The following is a 25,255-nucleotide window of genomic DNA, read 5'->3' on the forward strand; positions in this document are numbered from 1 at the left end:
AGGAAGAAAGTTTCTTTAGGTTTGCCACATATGCATCAGAACTAATGGTGCTTGTAAAGGCAATACAGTTTGTAGCAACACCAGTCACTCAGCCACTACAGACCATTGCAGTCCGCCTGCCTTGTGCGGGCACACTAAAGAAGCCAGGAAAAGAGCATTTGTCTAGCGCACAGTCAGGTTGCCTGTTCGTGACTTGTCCCGGCGTGATCCGGCAAAACTATACCTGGCACGACTGGTACCTGCTGTGTGCACCTCAATAGGCGACTGGTCCTCTATGGAGTTTGACCGTTCCAGTGCTTCTCATCCCAACCTACCTGCCAAATTAGCCAGCACAACCAAGGAATATGGACAACCCTTGTGGATTGAGTAGCTGGGGCCCATATTGTGATTTCACCCAACCTTTGACCGTTACCTTCAATCAAAACCTAAAACATGACCAAACCAATTACTTTGTTATAGCCTGCCCCAATCTTGAAAATGACTTACTACATTTCAGAAAAATGCTCGCCACCAAATTCCGACCCTACACCCACCTCATCCACGAGAACAAACCCACCTCATCCACCGCATCCAAAAACACGGAGTATTCTACTTCCTTTTTACCAATCATCCAACCTACAATCAAGAAATTGACAGCATCCTAACCAGCAACAAACTCAGCTTCCAATTTCACGAAAACCAAACCCCAGTACAAGAAGAAACACCTGAGGAAGAGGCAGAAGAAGAGGAGGAACAACATGACTTTGAACACCCCTTCTACTACACCAGGCATAATACACCCTTTCTTACATCTCAGAAATGTGACATCCTTCTGCTACCCCTAACAACTCCAGGTCCCATTCCACTCACCCGCAAAACCATAATTGAAACTGTTCAGCCCATCATCAGCCGGTATATTGCAGTTATTGAGGAGGCACATAACTGTCATCTCCTCATCACCCCAATCAAAAATAAATTCATCCCTGATATTCTCAACACCCTACAAAAGGCAGGTATCCCAACTCCAATCAAAATCCATCCAGTAACCACTGAAACAACAGAATCATCCTCTCCAACGTTCCCTCCCCTTCCCGCCCTCTCACTCCACCATCCACGTCCACCAAGAACACGCAGACAGACGGGACAGAGGCAGAAACTATCCTGGAAACAGCCTCTAACCTACCCGCATGCACTGACACACAACATACCCCCCCTCCCCCCTCAAACAACCACCGAGCCCGGGCGTGGGATCTCATCAGCCCCACCACCGAGCACGGAAACACAGCACAAATACACTCAGACTAAGAGCAGGCGTAAAAAACCTGCTCCCAAGTCCAATCATACACCAGCACCTCACTCAACTACAGGAACTCGAACCCGTCACCCCCCAGACCCACACTTGTAACTCAGTGCTTTAACTGCCTCAAACTTCACCACTCAGCTGCCAATTGCACTGAATCTACCCGCTGTAATAGGTGTGGTGGTTCTCACCGCCACACTACTTGTACGGTACCACGGGACCAGGCGAGGTGTGCGAACTGCCAAGGCAGCCACGCCGCCTCGTTCCCTGGATGCCCCTTCATCAAGGGGGCAGTTAAGGCACACCACAGACACTCACGACACTTATTCACTCACAGCACACCAGTCCCTCCTCACTCGAACCCAGGACCTAACACTCCAGAACAACCCATCCAGTCAAACCAGGACATCTCAACCTTAATCAACCTTTTACTTCTCAAACTCCTTACAACCCAGAATCAGATTACAAATCCCATGCCCACTAGACAGCTCATCGTTAATTAATCCCCCCTCCCGCCAAGAAGAACCATGCCAAGTACTAGTCCTCACTTCCTAAGCACTGGAACTCGGGTACAGCCGAGGCGGTGTGCCAACAACTGCACATATCAGATGCTAATTACTTTTCAAAATTTAACACCTGAATGCTGTTTCTTCACTTAACATCCGCAATAGCTACTATTTATTATACAAAATAGTATGCTGCGAACGTAAATACGATGTAGCGTTGCAGATCTCCGAAAGCAACACCAGCTACGCAAGCCCTATAATAACAGGGTGAGCAACATCGTACACACAATAACTGTGCTAGCCATGATCACTGAATGAAAGATTCGCCAGGCAACCAACACAATTACAACACTACCACTCAGACGCACCACACATACACATACACACATACAGACAGTTAAGCAACATCGGGAGTGGTCACCCACTGGATGGGTGACCACAACACTCACACGTACCTAAACCTACAACACGATATCAACCAATATACAAGAATGTAACACACAACTGACAAATTATTTTGTATTAGAATAACACACAACTGCATAAATAACATTAAAGGCCGACAGAGGAGTCTCGAAGAGACACCGGTATCGGCATAACACAAACACCTATCTCTGGAGATAGGTGTACCATACTGAAACCTGGGCGAAATACAGTTTGTAGCAAATAGTTGATATGGGGTGGAGAAGAAGGCCATTCAGAACGGTTTCATTACTTGTGGCTACAAAAGTTCAGGCGCTGGAAATTTGCAAGACACAATCCATGAATCAAATTACACACGTGGAAGAATTTTGGTCATATATGAACTCTTGCAGTGCTAAGATAGAAATGAGAATATGGGTATCATTACCAAAATTGTAGCTGAAATGGCTGACTAATGGTACTACTGATAACACTCGAGACAACACTGATCAGTATTGATGAATATTGCGCACCACTATCTAAACATACCGGGTAGTACATGGAAACTTTAAGACACTATTTCTTACAAAAAGAAATATGACAGCAATACTATTAATATGTTGAAAATTGGTTCTCATTTTCTCAGATCTGAATGTGTTCATGTTCATGGTTCATGTATGTGGGTTACTGTAGTCACGTCCTAGTTCGTGAACCATGGGCAACGGCTGAGTGGCCTAGCAAGTGGTCCTGAGAGTCGGAATACCAGTTGCTATGGAATGGGAGTGGGCATCTCGGACATATTCTGAGTCGTGGCCCTCCTTGTGCTCAGGCGGCTAGGACTACACAATTCACCGGTGGTCCATAACCCGTTAGAGGAGAGATCCTCACTTGGACTATGTGCAAGTAGGGCAGCATCCTGCTTCATGAATTTACCGAGCTCAGAACACTTTAAGCAAGCCTCGGACCTATGGGAGTAATGGAGTCCCACTCCCATTTGACAGGCGAGGGACTCCTTGGAAACAACTTGGCGAATGAAATGGAATTCGATGGGGAGCTATCAATATTAATGGGGCTTATGGAAGAAAGAAGGTAGAACTTGCTGAGTCAGCAAAGAGGATGCATCTGGATGTGCTAGGAGTAAGTGATATTTGGGTAAGGGGAGATAAGGAGGAAGAGATAGGAGATTATAAAGTGTACTTGACGGGTGTTAGAAAGGGAAGGGCAGAGTCTGGGGTAGGGCTCTTTATCAGGAATACCATTGCACGCAACATAGTTTCTGTTAGGCACGAAAGTGAGCGAATGATGTGGGTAGATTTGTCGGTGGGAGGAATTAGGACAAGAATTGTGTCCGTGTATTCACCATGTGAGGGTGCAGATGAGGATGAAGATGACAAGTTTTATGAAGCATTGAGTGACGTCGTGGTCAGGGTCAACAGCAAGGATAGAATAGTGCTAATGGGCGATTTCAATGCGAGAGTTGGGAATAGAACTGAAGGATACAAAAGGGTGATTGGTAAATGTGGGGAAGATATGGAAGCTAATGGGAATGGGAAGCGTTTGCTGGACTTCTGTGCTAGTATGGGTTTAGCTGTTATGAATACATTCTTCAAGCATAAGGCTATTCACCGCTTCACATGGGAGGCTAGGGGTACCAGATCCATAATAGACTATATCTTAACAGACTTTGAATTCAGGAAATCTTTTAGGAATGTACGAGTTTTTTGGGGATTTTTCGATGATACAGACCATTATCTGATCTGTAGTGAACTAAGTATCTCTAGGCCTAGGGTAGAGAAAGTGAAATCTGTCTGCAAACGAATAAGGGTAGAAAATCTCCAGGACGAGGAAATTAGACAGAAGTACATGAATATGATTAGTGAGAAGTTTCGAACAGTAGACAGTAAGCAGGTTCAGGATATAGAAAGTGAATGGGTGGCATACAGGGATGCTGTAGTAGAAACAGCAAGGGAATGCCTAGGAACAACTGTGTGTAAAGATGGGAAAAGGCAAACATCTTGGTGGAATGATGAAGTGAGAGCAGCCTGTAAACGTAAAAAGAAGGCTTATCAGAAATGGCTCTAAACAAGGGCCGAGGCAGACAGGGATTTGTACGTAGATGAAAGGAACAGAGCGAAACAAATAGTTGTTGAATCCAAAAAGAATGTCATGGGAAGATTTTGGTAATAACCTGGAAAGGCTAGGTCAAGCAGCAGGGAAACCTTTCTGGACAGTAATAAAGAATCTTAGGAAGGGAGGGAAAAAGGAAATGAACAGTGTTTTGAGTAATTCAGGTGAACTCATAACAGATCCCAGGGAATCACTGGAGAGGTGGAGGGAATATTTTGAACATCTTCTCAATGTAAAAGGAAATCATCATGGTGGTGTTGCAAACAGTCAAGCTCATGGGGAGGAGGAAAATGATGTTGGTGAAATTATGCTTGAGGAAGTGGAAAGGATAGTAAATAAACTCCATTGTCATAAGGCAGCAGGAATAGATGAAATTAGACCTGAAATGGTGAAGTATAGTGGGAAGGCAGGGATGAAATGGCTTCATAGAGTAGTCAAATTAGCGTGGAGTGTTGGTAAGGTACCTTCAGATTGGACAAAAGCAGTAATTGCACCTATCTATAAGCAAGGGAACAGGAAGGATTGCAACAACTATCGAGGTATCTCATTGATTAGTATACCAGGCAAAGTATTCACAGGCATCTTGGAAGGGAGGGTGCGATCAGTCGTTGAGAGGAAGTTGGATGAAAACCAGTGTGGTTTCAGACCACAGAGAGGCTGTCAGGATCTGATTTTCAGTTTGCGCCAGGTAATTGAAAAATGCTACGAGAGGAATAGGCAGTTGTGTTTATGTTTCGTAGATCTAGAGAAAGCATATGACAGGGTACCGAGGGAAAAGATGTTCACTATACTGGGGGACTATGGAATTAAAGGTAGATTATTAAAATCAATCAAAGGCATTTATGTTGACAATTGGGCTTCAGTGAGAATTGATGGTAGAATGAGTTCTTGGTTCAGGGTACTTACAGGAGTTAGACAAGGCTGTAATCTTTCACCTTTGCTGTTTGTAGTTTACATGGATCATATGCTGAAAGGTATAAAATGGCAGGGAGGGATTCAGTTAGGTGGAAATGTAGTAAGCAGCCTGGCCTATGCTGACGACTTGGTCTTAATGGCAGACTGTGCCGAAAGCCTGCAGTCTAACATCTTGGAACTTGAAAATAGTTGCAATGAGTATGGTATGAAAATTAGCCTCTCGAAGACTAAATTGATGTCAGTAGGTAAGAAATCCAACAGAATTGAATATCAAATTGGTGATACAAAGCTAGAACAGGTCAATAATTTCAAGTATTTAGGTTGTGTGTTTTCCCAGGATGGTAATGTAGTAAGTGAGATTGAATCAAGGTGTAGTAAAGCTAATGCAGTGAGCTCGCAGTTGCGATCAGCAGTATTCTGTAAGAAGGAAGTCAGCTCCCAGACGAAACTATCTTTACATCGGTCTGTTTTCAGACCAACTTTGCTTTATGGGAGCGAAAGCTGGGTGGACTCAGGATATCTTATTCATAAATTAGAAGTAACAGACATGAAAGTAGCAAGAATGATTGCTCTTACAAACAGGTGGGAACAATGGCAGGAGGGAACTCAGAATGAGGAGATAAAAGCTAATTTAGGAATGAACTCGATGGATGAAACTGTACGCATTTTCACACCAGGCAAATGCTGGGGCTGTACCTTAATTAAGGCCACGGCCGCTTCCTTCCAACTCCTAGGCCTTTCCTATCCCATCGTCGCCATAAGACCTATCTGTGTCGGTACGACGTAAAGCCCCTAGCAAAAAAAAAGAAACTGTACGCATAAACTGGCTTCAGTGGTGGGGTCATGTGAGGCAAATTGAGGAGGATAGGTTACCTAGGAGAATAATGGACTCTGTTATTGAGGGTAAGAGAAGTAGAGGGAGACCAAGACGACGATGGTTAGACTCTGTTTCTAACGATTTAAAGATAAGAGGTATAGAACTAAATGAGGCCACAACACTAGTTGCAAATCGAGGATTGTGGCGACGTTTAGTAAATTCTCAGAGGCTTGCAGACTGAACGCTGAAATGCATAACAGTCTATAATGATAATGTATGTATGTATGTATGTATGTATGAATGTGTTACAAAATACAAATTGCTTTTAATTTGTTGTGTCTGAAGATTTTGTCTGTATGTAGAAATTTCTTGCGTTCCTGATTAATGCATATTTATATTCATTTTTAAAAATCTGAGACTGCAGAAGGTCTCGAAGTTGCTGAATGGTATGGATGAAGTCTTGGGTAAGGAGTACAAGATGAAAATAAATAAGTCCAAAACAAAAGTAATGGAGTGCAGTCGAACGAAGGCAGGTGATGTAGGAAATATTAGATTAGGAAATGAAGTCTTAAAGGAAGTAGATGAATATTGTTACTTGGGTAGTAAAATAACTAACGATGGCAGAAGTAAGGAGGACATAAAATGCAGACTAGCACAAGCAAGGAAGAGCTTTCTTAAGAAAAGAAATTTACTCACTTCAAACATTGATATAGGAATTAGAAAGATGTTTTTGAAGACTCTCATGTGGAGCGTGGCATTGTATGGAAGTGAAACATGGACGATAACTTGCTCAGAAAGAAAGAGAATAGAAGCTTTTGAAATGTGGTGTTACAGAAGAATGCTGAAGGTGAGATGGATAGATCGAATCACGAATGAAGAGATACTGAATCGAATTTGTGAGAAGAGATCGATTTGGCTAAATTTGACGAGAAGAAGAGATAGAATGATAGGACACATCTTAAGACACCCAGGACTTGTTCAGTTGGTTTTTGAAGGAAGTGTAGGTGGTAAGAACGGTAGGGCTAGACCAAGGTATGAATATGACAAGCAGATTAGAGCAGATGTAGGATGCAATAGTTACGTAGAAATGAAAAGGTTAGCACAGGATAGAGTGGCATGGAGAGCTGCATCAAACCAGTCTATCGACTGATGACTCAAACAACATATTCATTTTGTTCCATAGTGTCTTCTTATATGTAATTTCAGTACTCGAAGTATTCTGCAATTTATTTAAGTACTAATTTCTCCTATGCTCCATGAGAGTAAAGTATGGTTTATAGGACGAGTGGGTTTTTACGACCAACTTAGCAGATCTGGATATGGTCTCATTACCAGAATGTGCTGTGTATGTTGACAGTTTTGATCATCATTATACTTTCAAGACTATAACAGCTGCTGAGCATCAACTGAATCAAGTCTCATCGGAATTTGAATAGATCATGGCATATAATTTTTGTCATTAGGATCTGGCCTGTCCAGTTTTGTTGAAAACTGACAGAAATGCGAGTTACACATACTGTAAGTGTTAGTCCTCTTAAGCTAAGATGTTGAATATCATGGAGTACCTTTTGCTGCATTCCGTGGGCTGACTGCATAGCTTGTCTAATTTTATGTCTCCAATTTTTGGTTTTATGATTGTGTGGTGTATAGTGTAGCTCATGTATAGGTCTTACAAAGACTAGTGAAAATGCATAACAGTTAAATGTATTATGATAATGTTTCTAATGCTCTATTGTCTTCTGTTACATTGCCTTGATGTTGCTGTTCTCTACTTCTTCTTATACAGCATAATATATTTTTACTTTAATTATTCTTTATATTAAAAAATACAATTTGTAAATGGTTGAATATTTATATTGAATTTCTGTATTTTGCTGCAGGGTCTTCAGCTGTTGCAGAGTGCACCTAGTCCCAGCATACGTCCCCTTAACATTGATTCTGAACCACAAGCAACTGATCTGGTGAAGCCACCATCAGCAACTGTAAAGCCTAATGAATTGGTTCAGCAGTATCTACTGTCAAGTCAGTCAGGTGATTTTTGTTTTATACTGGTCATCATCACCTGGAGCATTTTCCAACCATAGGCTAGATCTGCTTGAAACATAAGCCTCTCCAGCATTTTCTGTCCATCCACCATTTCTTTTCTGTCACTGTCATTCAGTTCCCTCTTCTTGCCTCGATGTTCTTCTTTACACCTTTCAGCTATCTGTCCCTCGGTCTTCCTGTAGGTTCCTTCAACTCCATTTCTAACATCTTTCTTGGTATCCTCTCTTCTCCCATTCTCTTAACATTTTCATACCACTGCAACCTTGATTTTTCTATCTTTTCCTGTAGGGGTACCTCGTTTACAATTTCCCAAACTCTCTCATTCCTTACTCTGTCCATTCTTGTTAAACCTACTCAACACCCTTTGAAACTTCATTTCCACGGCTTGTATTCTACTTTTATCCCTCTCTTTCATCATCCACGTTTCTGATCCATACGTCAAAATCAGCACAAAATAAGTTTTGTAGATAATTCCTTTACATCTCTGTGGTACATTTGTGTTCCATATTAATTCTCCCACACTCTTAAAGAATCCACGTACCCACCTTTCTCTTATTGATTTCCATCCTGTTTCCTCCATTTTCTTCAATTCCACTTCCCAGGTATTTAAAGCTTTCAGCTCTTTTCAGCTGCTAGATTTTTAAAGAATTGTGGCGCAACCAATGCAATCCATGCTGCACGGCTCTTGATTAAAAAGCATCGTGAGAAGAACAAGCCGATCCATCTAGCTTTCCTGGACCTTGAGAAGGCCTTTGATCGCATACCGCATGACCTGATATGGCTAGCACTGCGAGAGCATGGCATACCAGAATACCTTGTCAGTTGGTTCAGCTGCTTTATGTAGACCCATGGAGCTATGTTCTAACTGCCGTAGGAGCATCCAGCGACTTTCCCATCACTGTTGGTGTTCAACAAGGTTCAGCGCTATCGCTGCTCTTGTTCATTCTAGTGATGGACACTGTAACAGCAGACCTGCACAGTTCTATGCCATGGATGCTTCTCTATGCAGACGATGTCATGTTGGCCCCTGAGACCTAGGCTGATTTGTAGTGCAAATCCAAGAATGGAGTGATCGTCTGGTGCAATATGGCCTGGGTCTAAATGAAAAGAAGACTGAATGTATGACATCAGATCCACAAGCAATCAGAATCATTCAGGTTGAAGTATCCACAAAGACGTACACAAAATGCTGTCAGTTTGTACACTTATTTACTCACAATTATTTACAAATTAAAAACACATAACCTTAATCACTGCCGTCGCACACAAAACACTTCAGTCCGGAAATATCAACAAACTACCATATTAACAACTGCCTATCACTAAGCACATGCCAGTAAATCTACCGACACGAGGCTGACATATTTGAACACCTTCAGATACCACCGGACTCAGCCAGGATCGAACCTACCAAGTTGGGTTCAGAAGGCCTGCACCTCAACCGCCTGAGCCACTCATTACGGCGCCCCCTTCATACTATCATAAATACTGTACTTCAATAAATATTTATGGGATCAGAAAAATAATAAAAGTGGTTTCATGCTTGCTAGTAAACTAGTAATAAAATAACTTGAAATTAAATAGTTAAGAATGTTTCATCCCAACTATTGCCAGCATACCAGCAATAGAAATATTAATTTTATAGGCAGAAGAATATTATGCATACAGCTCTACATACCACAAACTAGGTTATGTTATAAATGAGTATAGAATCAAGTACAGTGGAACTCTGTTAAGAAGTTTTTCAAGGGAAAAAAAAAAAAAAGAGCTTCTTAAGCAGGAAACTTCTTAAAAGGGGTAATGCCCGAAAACTTATTCTGTACTTTGACATACATGTGAAACTCACAGCTAACAGATTTCCTTGTTTCTGAACAGTACCGAAATAGGCTGATATATAAGAGCTGCTAAAAGAAAGCCACAATATAAATACAGTATTAGATTATCATGACATGTATTTTTAGAGATAAAGTAAAATACTGTAATTGAACATATTGTATTATATAAAACCTTGCACAAGAGATAAAAGAAATACTAAGAACATTAAAACGGTAGATGGCGTTACGTAAATTCCATACTGCATTAGACATTCAATACATTTCCAAACACAAAAGTCTAGGCTCCTACTTGGAAAAGAAATTGTCCAGGGTTTACTGTTTTTAGGTGTTTACTGCTTTCTTGAACTATAAACCACCGAGCTGGATAGCTGCAGTTGCTCAAGTGCGGCCAGTATTCAGTATTTGGGAGAGTGGGTTTGAACCCCACTGTCAGCAGCCCTGAAGATGGTTTTCCGTGGTTTCCCATTTTCACACAAGGCAAATGCTGGGGCTGTACCTTAATTAAGGCCACGGCCACTTTCTTCCCATTCCTAGCCCTTTCGTGTCCCATCGTCGCCGTAAGACCTATCTGTGACGGTGCGACGTAAAGCAACTTGCAAAGAAAAACAAAAAACAAAGAGGGACTATAAACCTCTCCATTTCCCACATTGCTTTCCATATGTTCTGAGGCACACTGACTGAACCTTCCATAAACCGCTTCAGTTTTTCACACCCCCCGACATCTACTTCAAGTTAACGGCAGCAGACGGGACATCGGCAACTTATTCTTAGAGATTCTTAGAACCTATGCATAGGCCTATATCGCCCCTGCATTCCTACTAGTTGTCACGGCCACAGGCGTAGTTTCTGGCTGTTTCGCAAGTACCGTATGGACAAGCCGATATTGAGTTTATTTTCCTGCTTTAATTCTCTTCATGCTAAAGGTAATGAAGAAAAGAAAAGCAGGTTCAAAGTTACAGAAATGAGTGCATGGGAAAGTATTGGGTGATAAAGGTGCAGTAGCAACACTAGCACATCTAAACGTAAACAGTTTCTTTCCCCGCGAAAATTTTATTTCATGTCTCCTCATCCTTGTGCTGCGTTCTAATAATGCGATGTAATAATTACGAGTGACACAATAATGCAATGTTTAGCTCGTACAAAGGTAAAAATAAAAATAACTTTCAATTTTATGCCAACACGTGGTATCGCAATGCCTTTGAGTGCGTGTATCCGCGTGTATCAGGCGCAGGCCCTCTCTCTCACCAACACCCAGCTGGTTATCAACATTCGTTCAACTTCGTAGACGACCGGGATTTTTTGGCCGGTTGTTTGCCGGGATAATATGTATTAGCTGGCAAGTCGGCTGTTTCCTGCATAGAGTCGGGATGTTCCTTTGTTTTGTAATAGTTTATTCACCTAACTACTAATGGACTTGAAAATCTTATCAGTTTAGTTCCAAAACGTAATTTCCTCTACGACAAGACCCATAAGCATTATTGCAACAACAACGTAAGAGAGAATGTATGGAAGGAAATAAGCAAGGGAATGAAAACAGGTTAGAATATTTGATTTTGTAATAGATTAGGTCTATACAGTACTTTATTTCGCAATTGTTGTTGACCTTATTTCAGAATCATATTATCATGTTGTAGTCCATATACAGTACAGTACAGTATGTCAGTACGATAATTGACATGGCTTGTAATGTACAGTATTTACCGTGAACAATTTTGTAAGTGACATTCCCTGCGGTTGTCGTTCATGTATTCCTAACAAACAGTATGGTGATGCATAAGAAGCTGCTTTGTTGTGGACAAATACATTTTTCGGTTTTTAATTAATGTTGATGCCACCTCGATTAATGACTTCACCCTGAAGCGGCACGCGACTTACTGCATTAATGTTTTATCAAACCATCCATTGCGTGCCTTGTGTTTCCCCTGTAGATTCCCATTTGATTCAATTCTGCTTGATGTATATGGTTGAGTGGAAATTGCGACTGATAGGTTCGATTCGATTCCACAAGGTGAGGATGAGCATCTGGTATTGGTGTTGTCATAGCGTGATGTCATATGGCCTTGGCAAGCCCGGAGAGGCTCCATGACAGGTGCAAATGGTCTAACACAGGGTTCAACTTGCACAGGGACTGGAGGGTTCTAACCATGAGCTGCTTGAGCGGACGTTTTCTATCTCAAGGGGCTCTAAAATTTGAACTGTTTAACTGGGAAATATATTTACGACAGAACACTTTAAGTGGGATAAATATACATATATCTTAATGCAACCGACCAAGGGACCAAGAATATCACACTTCTTAGGCGGGAAAACTTCTTATGCGGGAAACTTCTTAACCGAGTTTCACTGTAATACATCTCCAAATAATAAATCCTCACTGGTCTGTCTGCTGGACCCGAGGTTTGCGAGATTGATCCCAGTCAAGGGCGATGGATTTTAATAGGAGATATGTCTCGAGCATGCTTTGAATTTGTTTACTTGAAATTCACATAAATGTTGATTTTCTGAGGAAGAGAATATTGCTAAAAGACTAGGATTAAAATATTTTAGTGTTCCCATGTGTTTCATAAGACAATACAGACATCAAAAAACACGTATTAAGCCCATGATACTTGTTTATGGTAAAGCATGTTAGAGAATAATCAGAAATAAAAGTGCTCTCCAAGAAATTGTAGACAACAATGGGTAAAATTATACGACACAACACTTCACACAAATGTAAACTATTTATTTATCAGTAGAGCTAATATCCCGCTAAATTTCTACTTTATTCACTACGTACGATACCATTAATTTGCCACAAACAGCTGATATTAATACAAAAATGTCGTTCATTGAATTACTTGGCTCTGATTAGCCAAATCCAATCGACCATGCCTTTGACTATGCTTTCAGTGCAGCCAGCGCTAGTGCAGACTTCACATCATTAGTTTAAACGGGCAAGATGTCGTTTAAAGTAAACAAGTGTCAGAAATTGGTGAAGAAAATGAACGTAGGTTTAAACTAGGTACTAAAGCGGGTTTAATTTACACCAGGTTTAACTTGATTTGGAGAAAATGGCCCTGAGAAAGAAGAAAAGGAAGATAGAAATTAGAATAACAAATAGAATGTGTCTGTTAAATGGGTTGTGATCTATTGTGTGTGTGTGTGTTACTTATGTGCGAGCTGGATATGTCATTGAGCATAGTCGGGAGCGTGCTGCAAACTGATGCGTGTATGTCATGTAGCTGTTGTAGCATTAAGATTGAGAGGTGGTGGGGAGGGGGAATCAGCTTGTGGAGGGGGTGGGGTGTGTATTTTGTGGGGTGTGTCGATAGGTGCAGTTGCTTAATTGTGGCCAGTTTCCGGTATTTGGGAGATAGTAGGTTCGAATCCCACTGTCGGCCGCCCTGAAAATGGTTTTCCTCCGTGGTTTCCCATTTTAACACCAGGCAGGTGCTGGGGCTGTACCTTAATTTTTTTTTTGCTATTTGTTTTACGTCGCACCGACACAGATAGGTCTTATGGCGACGATGGGATAGGAAAGGCCTAGGAGTGGGAAGGAAGCGGTCTTGGCCTTAATTAAGGTACAGCCCCAGCATTTGCCTGGTGTGAAAATGGGAAACCACGGAAAACCATCTTCAGGGCTGCCGACAGTGGGGTTCGAACCTACTCCACGGCCATTTCCTTCCCACTCCTAGCCCTCTCCTGTCCCGTTGTCGCCATAAGACCCATCTGTGTCGATGTGTCGTAAAGCAAGTAGGAAAAAAAAAGGAAAAAAGATATCATATGATGCTAGAATGAGGTGTTGCTCAATTTTCAGCTCTTTAGTGATGTTACAGAATTGTATTGAATTTCGTACAGATTTCTTGGCAAAGAAGGTGTAATGTTTTTTGAGAATTGTTTGTATGTGGCATGATAATTTGTAAGTCGGGCTTGATATATAATTTATAACAGGCCTCATGGGTACTTTACCGGAATCTTTGTGGATTTTAGAGTATGCCTTCACAGTCGTCAGTTTAGGATTCATTATGGTCAGCTTTGCAGTTTCTTGCTCACAACGCACACACACACGCACATGCACACACACACACACACACAGTTTGACTTTACCTCGGTAGAATACAAGTATGATGAGAGGAGCTCTCGCACTTACTATTTCAATAGGTTATACACTGCAACTTATGCCTCAACAAGATATCTTAGTATAAATGAGCATAGCGCTTGTAAAACAAGTACAGAACCTCATATTTACTGAACATAACGTTTCCCGCATATTTACGGCCCAACAATGCACCTTTGTATCTACCCTGCACAACCGTTGGACATAATGCTGGCATTGCAGCATAAGATATTTGAACTTGACACAGTGATATCAGTGTCACTTTAAACTTTAAGAATTGTTTCCCATTTTAAACATTATAGCAATAGATAATTTTTTTTGGAATATATGGCATTCATAGGACTCCAGGATGATAAAGCCTTTTAACTTCAAAAACTGTACCATATGTATATATTTTGACATTAAGCATTACATTTTATTAGAATAGTGGCATTCTTGTTTAATGTTAGTAATGTTTTATTCTGTACAGTCTAAATTGAATAAGCAGGCTCATCAACAGCTGACGGTGACCTATTTAACAGGTTGAAACCGGTACTGTGTTTTAATGGAATTTAAATTATTAGACACTTTGTATAATAAAGTATTGATTAGGTGGAAAACTCTCATCCTTCATACTTGTGTGGTCAAACTATCAATACGGACAATGAAGCTGATAGATTATAGTTATGGCAGAGTTCTGTCAACAATCGTACTACCCATGTTATATTTTCTCTGCTGAGTTTCAACAGTTCTTTAGTATGCTTCTTGTTTGGTCCTTTTATCAGGTCCTTTGCAAGCCTGCATCCTGGAGTATTTTTCCAGTTCACCATTTGTTTCTTTCATACCCATTTTCCTATGTAGTGTCGGGCTTGACCTTAGGAAATCCTGCATACAGGTTCTGGCCGGCAGAATATGTTTCTGCCTCTTTTCTGGCCAGTTTATCTGCCTTTTCATTTCCTTCTATACCTGCATGCCCTGGTATCCATATTATTTTGATAGTGTTGTACTTTGAGAGCTTCAGGAGAAGTGAATGGCAATACCAGACAATTCTGATATTATCCGGAATGCTTCTAGTGCCTTAATGGGCACTTGGCTGTCCGTAAAAATGAAAATGTTCTTATTCCTATAGTTCATTTTCAGATTTTATTCAAGATATGTTGTGATAGGTATCACTTCAGCTTGAAAGACTGTAGTGTGTTTGCCTAGGCTCATATGGATTCATCTCTCAGGTCTTCCCGTGTTGATTCCTCCTCCTGTGCCCTCTACAGTCTTTGAGCCATCAGTCCAGCACACTAAATCTTCTTTTTTAGTATTATATTTTTTGATATCCCAGTCTTCTTTTTTTATTATCTGGGTCTCAAATGGTTTTTCAAAGTTGTACTTTGGTATCATATGATCAGAAGGTATCTTGTTATTATTCTGTTAATTTTACAGTGCCCTAGATTGGGTCTTTGTGCATTCCAACACACTGATTGTGCCAATCTATATGAACTCATTCTAGCCTGTCCTTTTATGAAATTGCATAGTGATGGGAGGTCTAGTAAAGTATTCAAGGCTTCTGTTGGCGTAGTTCTTATAGCCCCAGTTATTGCTATGCATGCCCTTCTCTGTAGGCTATCCAATTTACTGCTGACTTTTCTTTGACTTACTTTCTGCCACCAGATGATTGCAGCATAGGTCATCAAAGGTCTAATGATCATTGTGTATATCCACATTACCATTGATAGTCTTAGGCCCCTTATCTACCCGGCGGCTCTTTTACATGCATACAGCAAGTTCTTGGCCTGGGTTATGTTCCATTCTATATGTGGATTCCAGGTTAGATTTTTATCTAACACTACACTTAGGTGCAGTACCTGTTCTTCCATATATATATATCTTGTCCAGAGAGCTTCAGTGATCTCTCTCCATCTAATTTTCTCCTTGTGAAAGGGACCAGAGCTATCTTGTTCAGGTTGACTGATAGTTGTTCTTCCTGACACCAGTTCTCCACAAGGTTAAGTGATCTTTGCATGGGGTCCTGGATAACACTCATCACCTTACCTTATACCTCAATCATTAGGTCATCTGCATATCCTTGTGTATAAAAGCCCTGTTCATTGAGCATAGCTATGATTTTATTCACCACGAGGTTCCACAACAGAGACAAAAGAACTCCTCCCTGAGCACAACCTCGGGTGGCCCTAACCGTCAGCATTTCTTCAAACAGGGTTGCTTTTATCTTCCTTCCGCCTAACATGGATTTAATCCATTTGACGACGGTTTTATTCACCTTGCCCTTTTCCAATGATTTGTTCATAGAGTCATAGGTTGTATTGCTGAAGGCTCCTTCCATATCTAGAAATGCCGCCAGTGCAATTTCTTTATATTCTAGGCTTCCCTCTGGTTTACAAACCAACTGGTGGAGTGCTACTTCAGTGGATCTCCCAGGTCTATATGCAAACTGATTTTCATGTAACGTTGAGTTCAGTTGCACCGTTCTTCTGATATATTTATCCAGAATTTTCTCCATTGCTTTCAGCATGAAGGAGGTTAAACATAATGGTCTGTATGCTTTGGCTTGGGCATAATTTGCCCTTCCAGGCTTAGATATGAATACTGCTTTAGCTTCAGACCACAATTTCGGCACGTACCCTAAAGCTAGACTAGCTCTGAAAAGGTCTGTCAGGGCATTGAAGAGTATGTCCCATCCTTCCTGTAGGAGTATCGGAAGTATCTCATCTGGCCCCAGGGCCATAGGATGAAACGTGTCGATTGCCCTTTTTTTTTGCCTATACGTCGCACCGACACACATGTCTTATGGCGACAATGGGACAGGAAAGGGCTGGGAGTGGGAAGGAAGCAGCCGTGGCCTTAATTAAGGTACAGCTCCAGTATTTGCCTGGTGTGAATATGGGAAACCACGGAAAACCATCTTCAGGGCTGCTAACAGTGGGGTTCGAATTCACTATCACCCGAATACTGGATACTCATCACACTTAAGCGTCTGCAGCTATCGAGCTCGGTGATTGCCCATTTTATATGGTCATGTTTTATTATTCTGTTGGCACAGTTCCAGTCTTCTCTTCGAGCTCCGGTCTCTGTTCCAACCGTTTCTTCTTCTGTCATCTCCTCACCCTCAGGAAAGTGACACGCCATTAGAATCTCCAGCGTGTCCCTACTCGCCTGTGTAAATGACCCATCTGGTTTCTCCAGTGTCCCTACTTGATTTATATGGGTTGCTTTCAGAACCTTCTGGAGCCTTGCTGTTTCATTGTTTTATTCCGCTTTGTCACAGAACAGTCTCCAAGATTTTCTTTTTGCTTTGCGTATCTCTAGATTATACTCAGTGAGTTTCCTTAAATATACATCCCACGTACCATTTCTAGGTGATATTCTATACAACATCCTAACCTCTTTGTTCATTTTGGCTAGTTTGTTGTTCCACCACCTTACTTTTTTGGTGTTTTTCTTTTCGTTGAGAGAACAGTTGTCATGGAATGAGTTTATAATGGCCTCTTCTAACAGTTCCACTGCCTCATCCAATTCTTTTTGTCCTCTCACGTTGGAATTTTTTGTGCAGCCTTCCCTGGAACTTATCGTTATCTATCCCAGTTTGTTCTTTTTGGGTCTCTGTACATCTCAATCCCACATAGTCTCGGATCTATTGCAAATTGGATGTGCTGGTGATCTGCCGGTAATGGTTCCTCCAGCACCTTCCAGTCTTTAATAAAGTTTGCAAAATGCGTAGTGCTTAGTGTAATGTCTATTACCTCCCTACGATTTTTATTTATAAATGTAGGCTTGTTTCCTATGTTTAGTATCATCAACTCAGTTCCAACAATAGACTCTTGTAAAGACTCACCTCTTGGATTGCAGTTCATGCTGCCCCATGCCTGTTGTGTGAATTTGCATCTGCTCCGAGGACTAGGTGTACACCTTTCCACTTTGCATTGCAGATTAGGTTCTCAACTTCTTCTGATGGGGATAGATTAGTTGAGTCATATGGGAGGTATGCAGAGCGTATGGTTACACTTCTGGGCCCCTCCCAATTTCCAAGTCTAATCTTGGCCACGGTTAAGTCCTGTGAACAGTATTCCTGCAACATAAGACATTTTAGTTTCCTGTTCACAAGAAGACATGTTCTGGGTATTTCGGATGTTGTATCGTACATCAGCTTACCTCCAGATTCCGCCAGTCCTGCTACTCTGCCGTTGACTACCCAAGGCTCTTGAAATAGGGCCACGTCAATAGCCCCGGACTTGAACTTCCTGGCGAAATTGGCCACAGCTGGTTTTTTATGCTGAAGATTGGCCTGAAGGACCTTCAGCACCATTTTTATCAACATTGGGTTTCGTTTCTCCCCTGATGACCTGAAACGTGATCTGCCCAAGTCCGAGCTTAGCTTTAAAGCTTCTCTTTTTGAACTCTTCAAAGTCTCTTTCACCAAGGACTCTGTTATATAACTCGTAAAAACTACTGAATTATAAGAGGACTTCACCGTCATGTTCACAATATCACGTTTTATTATTATTAACTCGCACATTCGTCACAGAGTAAAAAGGTAACTATATACAAATGCAAAGAATACATATATATCATTTAGTTAACGTAACCATGTCAATCCTTGACATCCTCCCCACCCTGGTCTATCTCCAAAGGGATGACCAGCTGCACTGGCCGAGTAATGAGCGGGCTGTCAGGCTGCCGCAGAACGACCGTTCTTGCACATCCGTCTCTCCCTGGTCGCATCTCTTCTATCCTCGCTTTCTTCCACATGTGGCGGGGTCTGACGTTTTCTTGGAGGAATACGATGTCTCCGATCTTGGGCAATTGGTCTTTTGATTTTTGATCTCATGGTGACTTATCAGTTGAAGCAGATACTCCTTTTTCCAGCGTTGTGAAAAGTCCCCCAAGACCTTTTGTTGTAATCTGTATTCCTTTACGAGATTTTTCCTTGTGCTCGGTTCTGGCCCTTTCGGGATGGATGTTAGTTTTCGTCCAACTAAAAAATGGCATGGTGTCAGGAGATCTCCCGTGTCTGTGGCCTGGGTGATTGGCCTTCTATTCAGGGTGACTTCAGCACTTGTCAGTATTGTATTGAGACTTTCTTCGTTCAGCTGGGAATGGCCGAGTACCTTTCTTACTGTCAGATTTTTTATTATGGACACTTGAGTTTAGGCTTTAATTACAAACGAACTAATAGGCCTATTGCAATGCGAGTTATACCAATATTTTCCTTGTTTAATTCTATATTAGCGTATATAAGACATTGTTTTCGACGTTCATTAAATATTTTTTATTTGTGATTCTAATAAATATTGCCCAGGTTTTTGGCTTCTTCTCTAGGAAGCGCTCGCTTAGGAGTATATACAAGAAAAACTACTTGTCTGATGGTAATGAAATTTTTATATGTTATAACCACATGTGTTTGTAGTGTAATACTCAAGTTACAATTTTTTTCAACCATCGCGAAAAACGTTCTTATCATTCTTCTAAAGCAACTCTTTCTCAGTCCAGGATAAACGTACAGCAGCAAACTTGGGCTTGTTTTGAAGCACTCATTCATGGTCATCAGAAACTACAACAACTGTAATCGTACTGTGCTGTACCGAATTTATGAAAAGAAATATTGAACAGAGGTTTTGTGAACGCCGGACCGTGCGATTACAGCAGGCCGGGTGGAGAAATCGGGCGAGTGTTGCCGCGTTCAGCAGTAATCAGGCGCGCAACAAACGCAGCTTTTCGTTTACTTTCAACCTTTAATTTTATTTCCTCTTATAAATTCCACAGTTGCTGCATCCCGGCATATCTACCTTAGACAAATTAGAGAGTTAAGAGCACAGGTCTGCAAGATCTTCTTTACAGACGAAACCTGGTGCGGACAGAACCATACTATGAAATATGGGTGTCAAGAAAACATGGTTGAAGCTTTAGAAAACAACTTTGACAACTATAATCTTCAAATAGGGTACATTCAGCAAATTTATGGATGGCGTAGAGGGTTCAAAACACCGTCTGGAGCTGGGAACGCATCATAATTTTACACATCGGAAGTGAAGAAGGATTTCTTGACGGTGCAGAACTTAGTTTTATTGGCAAGGAAGGAAGTGGTGATTACCATAATGAGATGGATTTGACTCATTATGAAGAATGGTTCACGAAAGTACTGAGTTTATTGCCTCAGGGGTCGGCTGTCGTTATAGATAATGTTTCATATCATACGATGGTCGATCATTCATCTAAAAACCCGAACATGTCATGGCTGACACCTGAAATTATATCTTGGATAACATCAAAAAATATTTCACTACCACCTGGAGTTGACGATTATAACAAATTAACTAAATCAGAGATGATTGTCCTTGCCAGACCTTATTTTCAAACACCAGTAAAAAAGCTGGAACAACTGACTAAACGACTTCGACCAGATGTACAGCTTGTTTGGTTACCAGTGGCCCGTTGCGAGCTTATTCTACTCAAGCTCATTTGGGCTTACGTAAAAGGGAATATAGGAAAAACAAATATGGCTAACACATTAGAAAATGCTAGTAGTATGGAAGCAATTAACGCTTTATGCTTAGTAGCCTTACACACAGTGACCCCTGAACTCTGGAAACAATGTATTAAACACGCTAAGAAAACTGAAGACCACTACTGGGAAAAAGATGGACTGTCTGTAAATGTCCCTTATTTCGAGCCAGTCATAATCAACATGAATGACAGCAGCACCAATTCATCGGAACACAGTGATTTTCCGGGCGAAGAAAATTGATAGAATTAAATATTGTAAATATATTATGTAAATAATAATGCAAATTACTCTTGTAAAAATTGTACAGTGTGATATTTCTAAATTAGGAAGTCAAGCATTTTTAAACCTGTCATTGAAGGTCCAAAGCCCTTATGAGAATAGGTGATGGCAAGTGGAATTTATAAGAGGAAATAAAATTGAATGCTGAAAGTAAATGAAAAGCTGTGTTCGTTGCGCGCCTGATTACTACTGAACGCGGCAACACTGCGCCCGATTTCACCACCCGGCCTGCTGTAAATCCCACGGTCCGGCGTACACAAAACCTCTTTTCATATTACTTTTCATAAATTCGGTACAGCACTGTACGGTTACAGTTGTAGTTTCTAATGACCATGACTGAGTGCTTCAAAACAAGCCCAAGTTTGCTGCTGTACATTTATCCTGGGCTGAGAAAGAGTTGCTTTATAAGAATGATCTTTTTTTGGGATGGTTAAAAAAATTGTAACTTGAGTATTACACTACAAATACATGTGGTTATAACACATAAAAATTACATTATCATCAGACAAGTAGTTTTCCTTGTATATACTCGTTAGTGAGCGCTTCCTAGAGAAGAAGCCAAAAACCTGGGCAATATTTATTAGAATCACAAATAAAAAATATTTAATGAACGTCGAAAACAATGTGTCTTATATACGCTAGTGTAGAATTAAACAAGGAAAATATTGGTATAACTCGCATAGCAATAGGCCATGTAGTGGCGATGGTTCTTACCTGAGATGGAAATCACATTTCTTTCACAAGGGACAGCAATACCATTTTCAGGGTTAGGAAGAATGTGATCGTACTAAGTGGTAATTACATAAAATCAGCTTCATGGTCCGTATCGCACTTCAATAGATTCACAATTAAGTATTTATTATTTTCCACCTAGTCGATACAATGATTGCTTAAGGCAATTTAATGGTTAAAAGTGGTACATGTTTCGTATGTTATCAACATCTTCAGCCACATAACACTGTTTAGATGAAAAATATATAAATTGACAAAGTAATGCTTAAGAGGAAGTGTCCTTAAAATTAACATAAGATTGACAACATTAAAACAAACAAAAAAATCAAGAGAAAATATATAAATTACAACACTTTAAGAGCCACATTGTGATATCTGGATTTCTTCATTTCGGCAATTACTTATAAATTGTATAATTTTTAATTTATAAATTGACCTTTTTTCATGAATTATTAAGAAAAGAATATTCATCTAGGACATATTCTCTATGGAACATTGTACAAGTGTTTCCTTGACGACTGCTTTCAATTGTAGAAATAATTTATATATTTTCTCTTGAGTTTTTTGTTTGTTTTAATGTTGTCAATCTTATGTTAATTTTAAGGACACTTCCTTTTAAGCATTACTTTGTCAAATATATTTTTCATCTAAACAGTGTTATATGGCTGAAGATGTTGATAATATACTAAACATGTACCACTTTTAACCATTAAATTGCCTTAAGCAGTCATTGTATCGACTAGGTGGAAAATAATAAATAATTGTGAATCTAAGTGGTAATAGCAAAAATTTGTGATACGATAAGTGAGGTATTCTGATTTAGATTTAATACGATGAGAATCGAGACTTCAATTTTACGATGTGCTAAGCGGGAAAACGTGTTAATGAGAAACGCATTAACAAGGTTTCACTCTGTCATTTATTTCTGCAGATCAGATATATACTTAGACACATTTTTATTATTACAAAATTCTTCCGTGCCCATATTTATTCAGGTATCCCTTACTGTATAACATGTTCACTACCAGCTCCTCAGTGGGTGCTTCAGACCTCTATGTCAGCCTTTTTAAATACCCTCAGCTCTCTAGCGCACTATTTTACATTAAACATTACTGTAAGGAAACAATCGTAGGTACAATATTGAAAATTTCAACATACCTGGAGAATGATTAGTAATAGTACTTGAGGCTATGGTACTGGGTTTGACACACCACAGAACCACTTGGTTTCACGTCGGATGTTGCTTTTTGCGCACACCTTGCACCGTCTAATTGGAAAATTGTCTGACTTCATGCCTGGGAATTTATGAAGTATATGCTCCTTTATTTTCCCATCACGTCAAAATGGTGGAGCATTAGCCAGAGTTCGCTTGGTGTTGCATCGGCAGGTATAGATGCTGATGAGCCTACTGAAGGCTGAGATGGGACTGGTGACACAGAAATATTGGAGGTTTCTGATGGTTCTTCATGTTCACTGTCTTGTAGGAAGTTTCTACATATTGTCTGCATGAATGTCAGAAAAGTTATTTTTGAGTTTAGATTGGATTTTTGGAGAAGTGCAATGAAAAAGGTACGCTGCAAAATATAGAAAAACTTTCTTCGGCCAATTCACTGTTTTTTGCATGAATGGATACATTGCCAAATACCGATCGGCTGTATCCACTCCGTACATAAACTGATTATAATCAATAATGCTTACAGTTTTAATTTTAATTTTTCCAAATCTGTTCAGAACTTCAGCCAATTCTGCAGAATTTACTGTTGAAACAATGGTAATTATTTTTTTGTCCTTCCATGAGCATAGCAGTACTTCATTGTCCGTATCGAAAGTCATTTCCCCTGTTTTCAACTTCTTTTGTCTTTCACTGAATTCCTTAGAAAGTCTCCTATTCTGCCTTATTGTCCCACATACAGCCGTTTCTCGTTCACGCAGTTCCTTGACTAACCTTACAATATTGTAAAAGTTGTCCATGTACACTGTATACTCCTGGCCGAGGTAAGGATCTATCAAGTCAAATATAGTGTCTCGGATGTACATACCACTTGCATCATAGATCTTCGACTTAAGTATGTACCCTGTAGGGAATTCACACACCATCCTTACCAAAATCCCATACTTGGTTATTTTTCCTGGATTGTAAACTTGGAAACGCAAATGGCCCCTCCAAGCTAACATTCCTTCATTAAGGGCGATTTTCCGATCTGGAGTGTACAAAACTAAAAGCTGGTCGCTGAGCCTTTCAAGAATCGGCCTAGTTTTGTATAGAATTTAAGGATTCCCCTCATAATGACTGCTGTCACTAAAGTGCAAGAACGACAAGAGGTTTTCAACCTGGGTTCATGCCATGGTTTTTTAAAAAATCGGCGACCCAAAAATAGTGTCCTCCGTCAAGTACATTTTCAGATCTGGTTTTTGAATTATTCCCGTTGCAAACATTAATCCTAAAAACTTTTTCATCTCATTTACATCAACCGGTTTCCACATCTGTCAAATAGAATATTTAATGAATGGGCACGGCACTGTGCTAATAACTTGTTCCTTGTAAAAGTTTGTTTGATGGCATATGTACTCAAGGAAATCGTCACTTACAAATATAAATTGACAAAAGACATAATTTATTTGCTATTTTTGATCCTACCCGGCCATTGAAATTGATTGCAGCTTGGCAATAAGATGGATGTGTAACGGTTATTTGAATGTGCTGAATTTCACTTTGCCCGGAGTCTAGTATATCATTATGGGAATTGCTATCGCTATCACTGAAATCTGGGATGAGTTCATCACCAGAATCATCCTTCAGTAGTATGTTTTCAATTTCCTCACTTCGAATACTGCCTTTGTAACTCATTATCTTATCGCAACACAATAACTCACTTCACTACAAACCCTCGCAAGAACATCACCATTTTCTTAGGTCAGTGCTTACTCTAAGAAAAATAAAGAAAGCATTGGAATATACCGTATGTTCAGGTAGTCAAGGTGAGGGACTGTTCATTTGTATGCCATTTATGGTTTTCAACATGAACTATGACTTCGTACGAATTTAGCGCTAAATTCGAAACGACTCTTACATCGTTTAACCTTAAACACCTTATCCGAATTAAGATGTTTAAAAGCTGCCTATCTTTAGGTGTCCACGGGAGTGAATGTGTTAGTCTAAATTTTCTGTAACAAAAACATGACCCACTAAGTTGTTTTCCTTATTCAGTGTTTGTCCTATGTTCCTTGTCATTCCCCATTTCTTGGCATCTTCCTTTTTCATGTGTTATCCATATTTTTTTTATTTTTTTATTTTTTATTTTTTTACTTGTATCCAGCTCTGCTCACATCTTGAGTGTTCTTACAAATGGTTACTTATATGGGTATAGAAGGTTCCACAACCTCGCTCTCAATCAATGAAACTGAAAAGTAGAAATAAGCTAGCGGAATGCTGAGAAAAAATGGGATTGGTTAGCTGAGAGACATTGCGTGGAGATGAAGATCATGTCTTTGTTCTCTCATGTTTATCCTTTCCTGCACTACATAACCAGACTAATGGGACTGAGTCCAGTTTACCATCCAGGCTTCTGCCCACACTGGCACTTTTATTGCATCTGTCTTTTTTATATGTTCTACTCATTTTTCATGCCTTTGATGTATATTCATTATCTTTATTTACGTTCAGGTCAGCATCTCACATGTCCTTTCATTTCATATTATTGTGTGGATGAAGATTAATTAATATA

At 40.2% G+C, this 25,255-nt stretch overlaps 1 protein-coding gene across 1 annotated transcript in view; it reads left to right on the forward strand.

The window, feature by feature from the left end:
* The window catches only part of mus101 (mutagen-sensitive 101), a 508,677-nt gene that overhangs the window by 245,638 nt on the left and 237,784 nt on the right, over positions 1-25,255 (forward strand). The window contains exon 12 of the mRNA XM_068224988.1: positions 7,927-8,077. Coding sequence (XP_068081089.1) covers positions 7,927-8,077 — 151 coding nt within the window. The remainder of the gene's footprint in view (positions 1-7,926; positions 8,078-25,255) is intronic.

Source organism: Anabrus simplex, chromosome 1 (genome assembly GCF_040414725.1).
Source record: "Anabrus simplex isolate iqAnaSimp1 chromosome 1, ASM4041472v1, whole genome shotgun sequence".
NCBI lineage: Eukaryota > Metazoa > Arthropoda > Insecta > Orthoptera > Tettigoniidae > Anabrus > Anabrus simplex.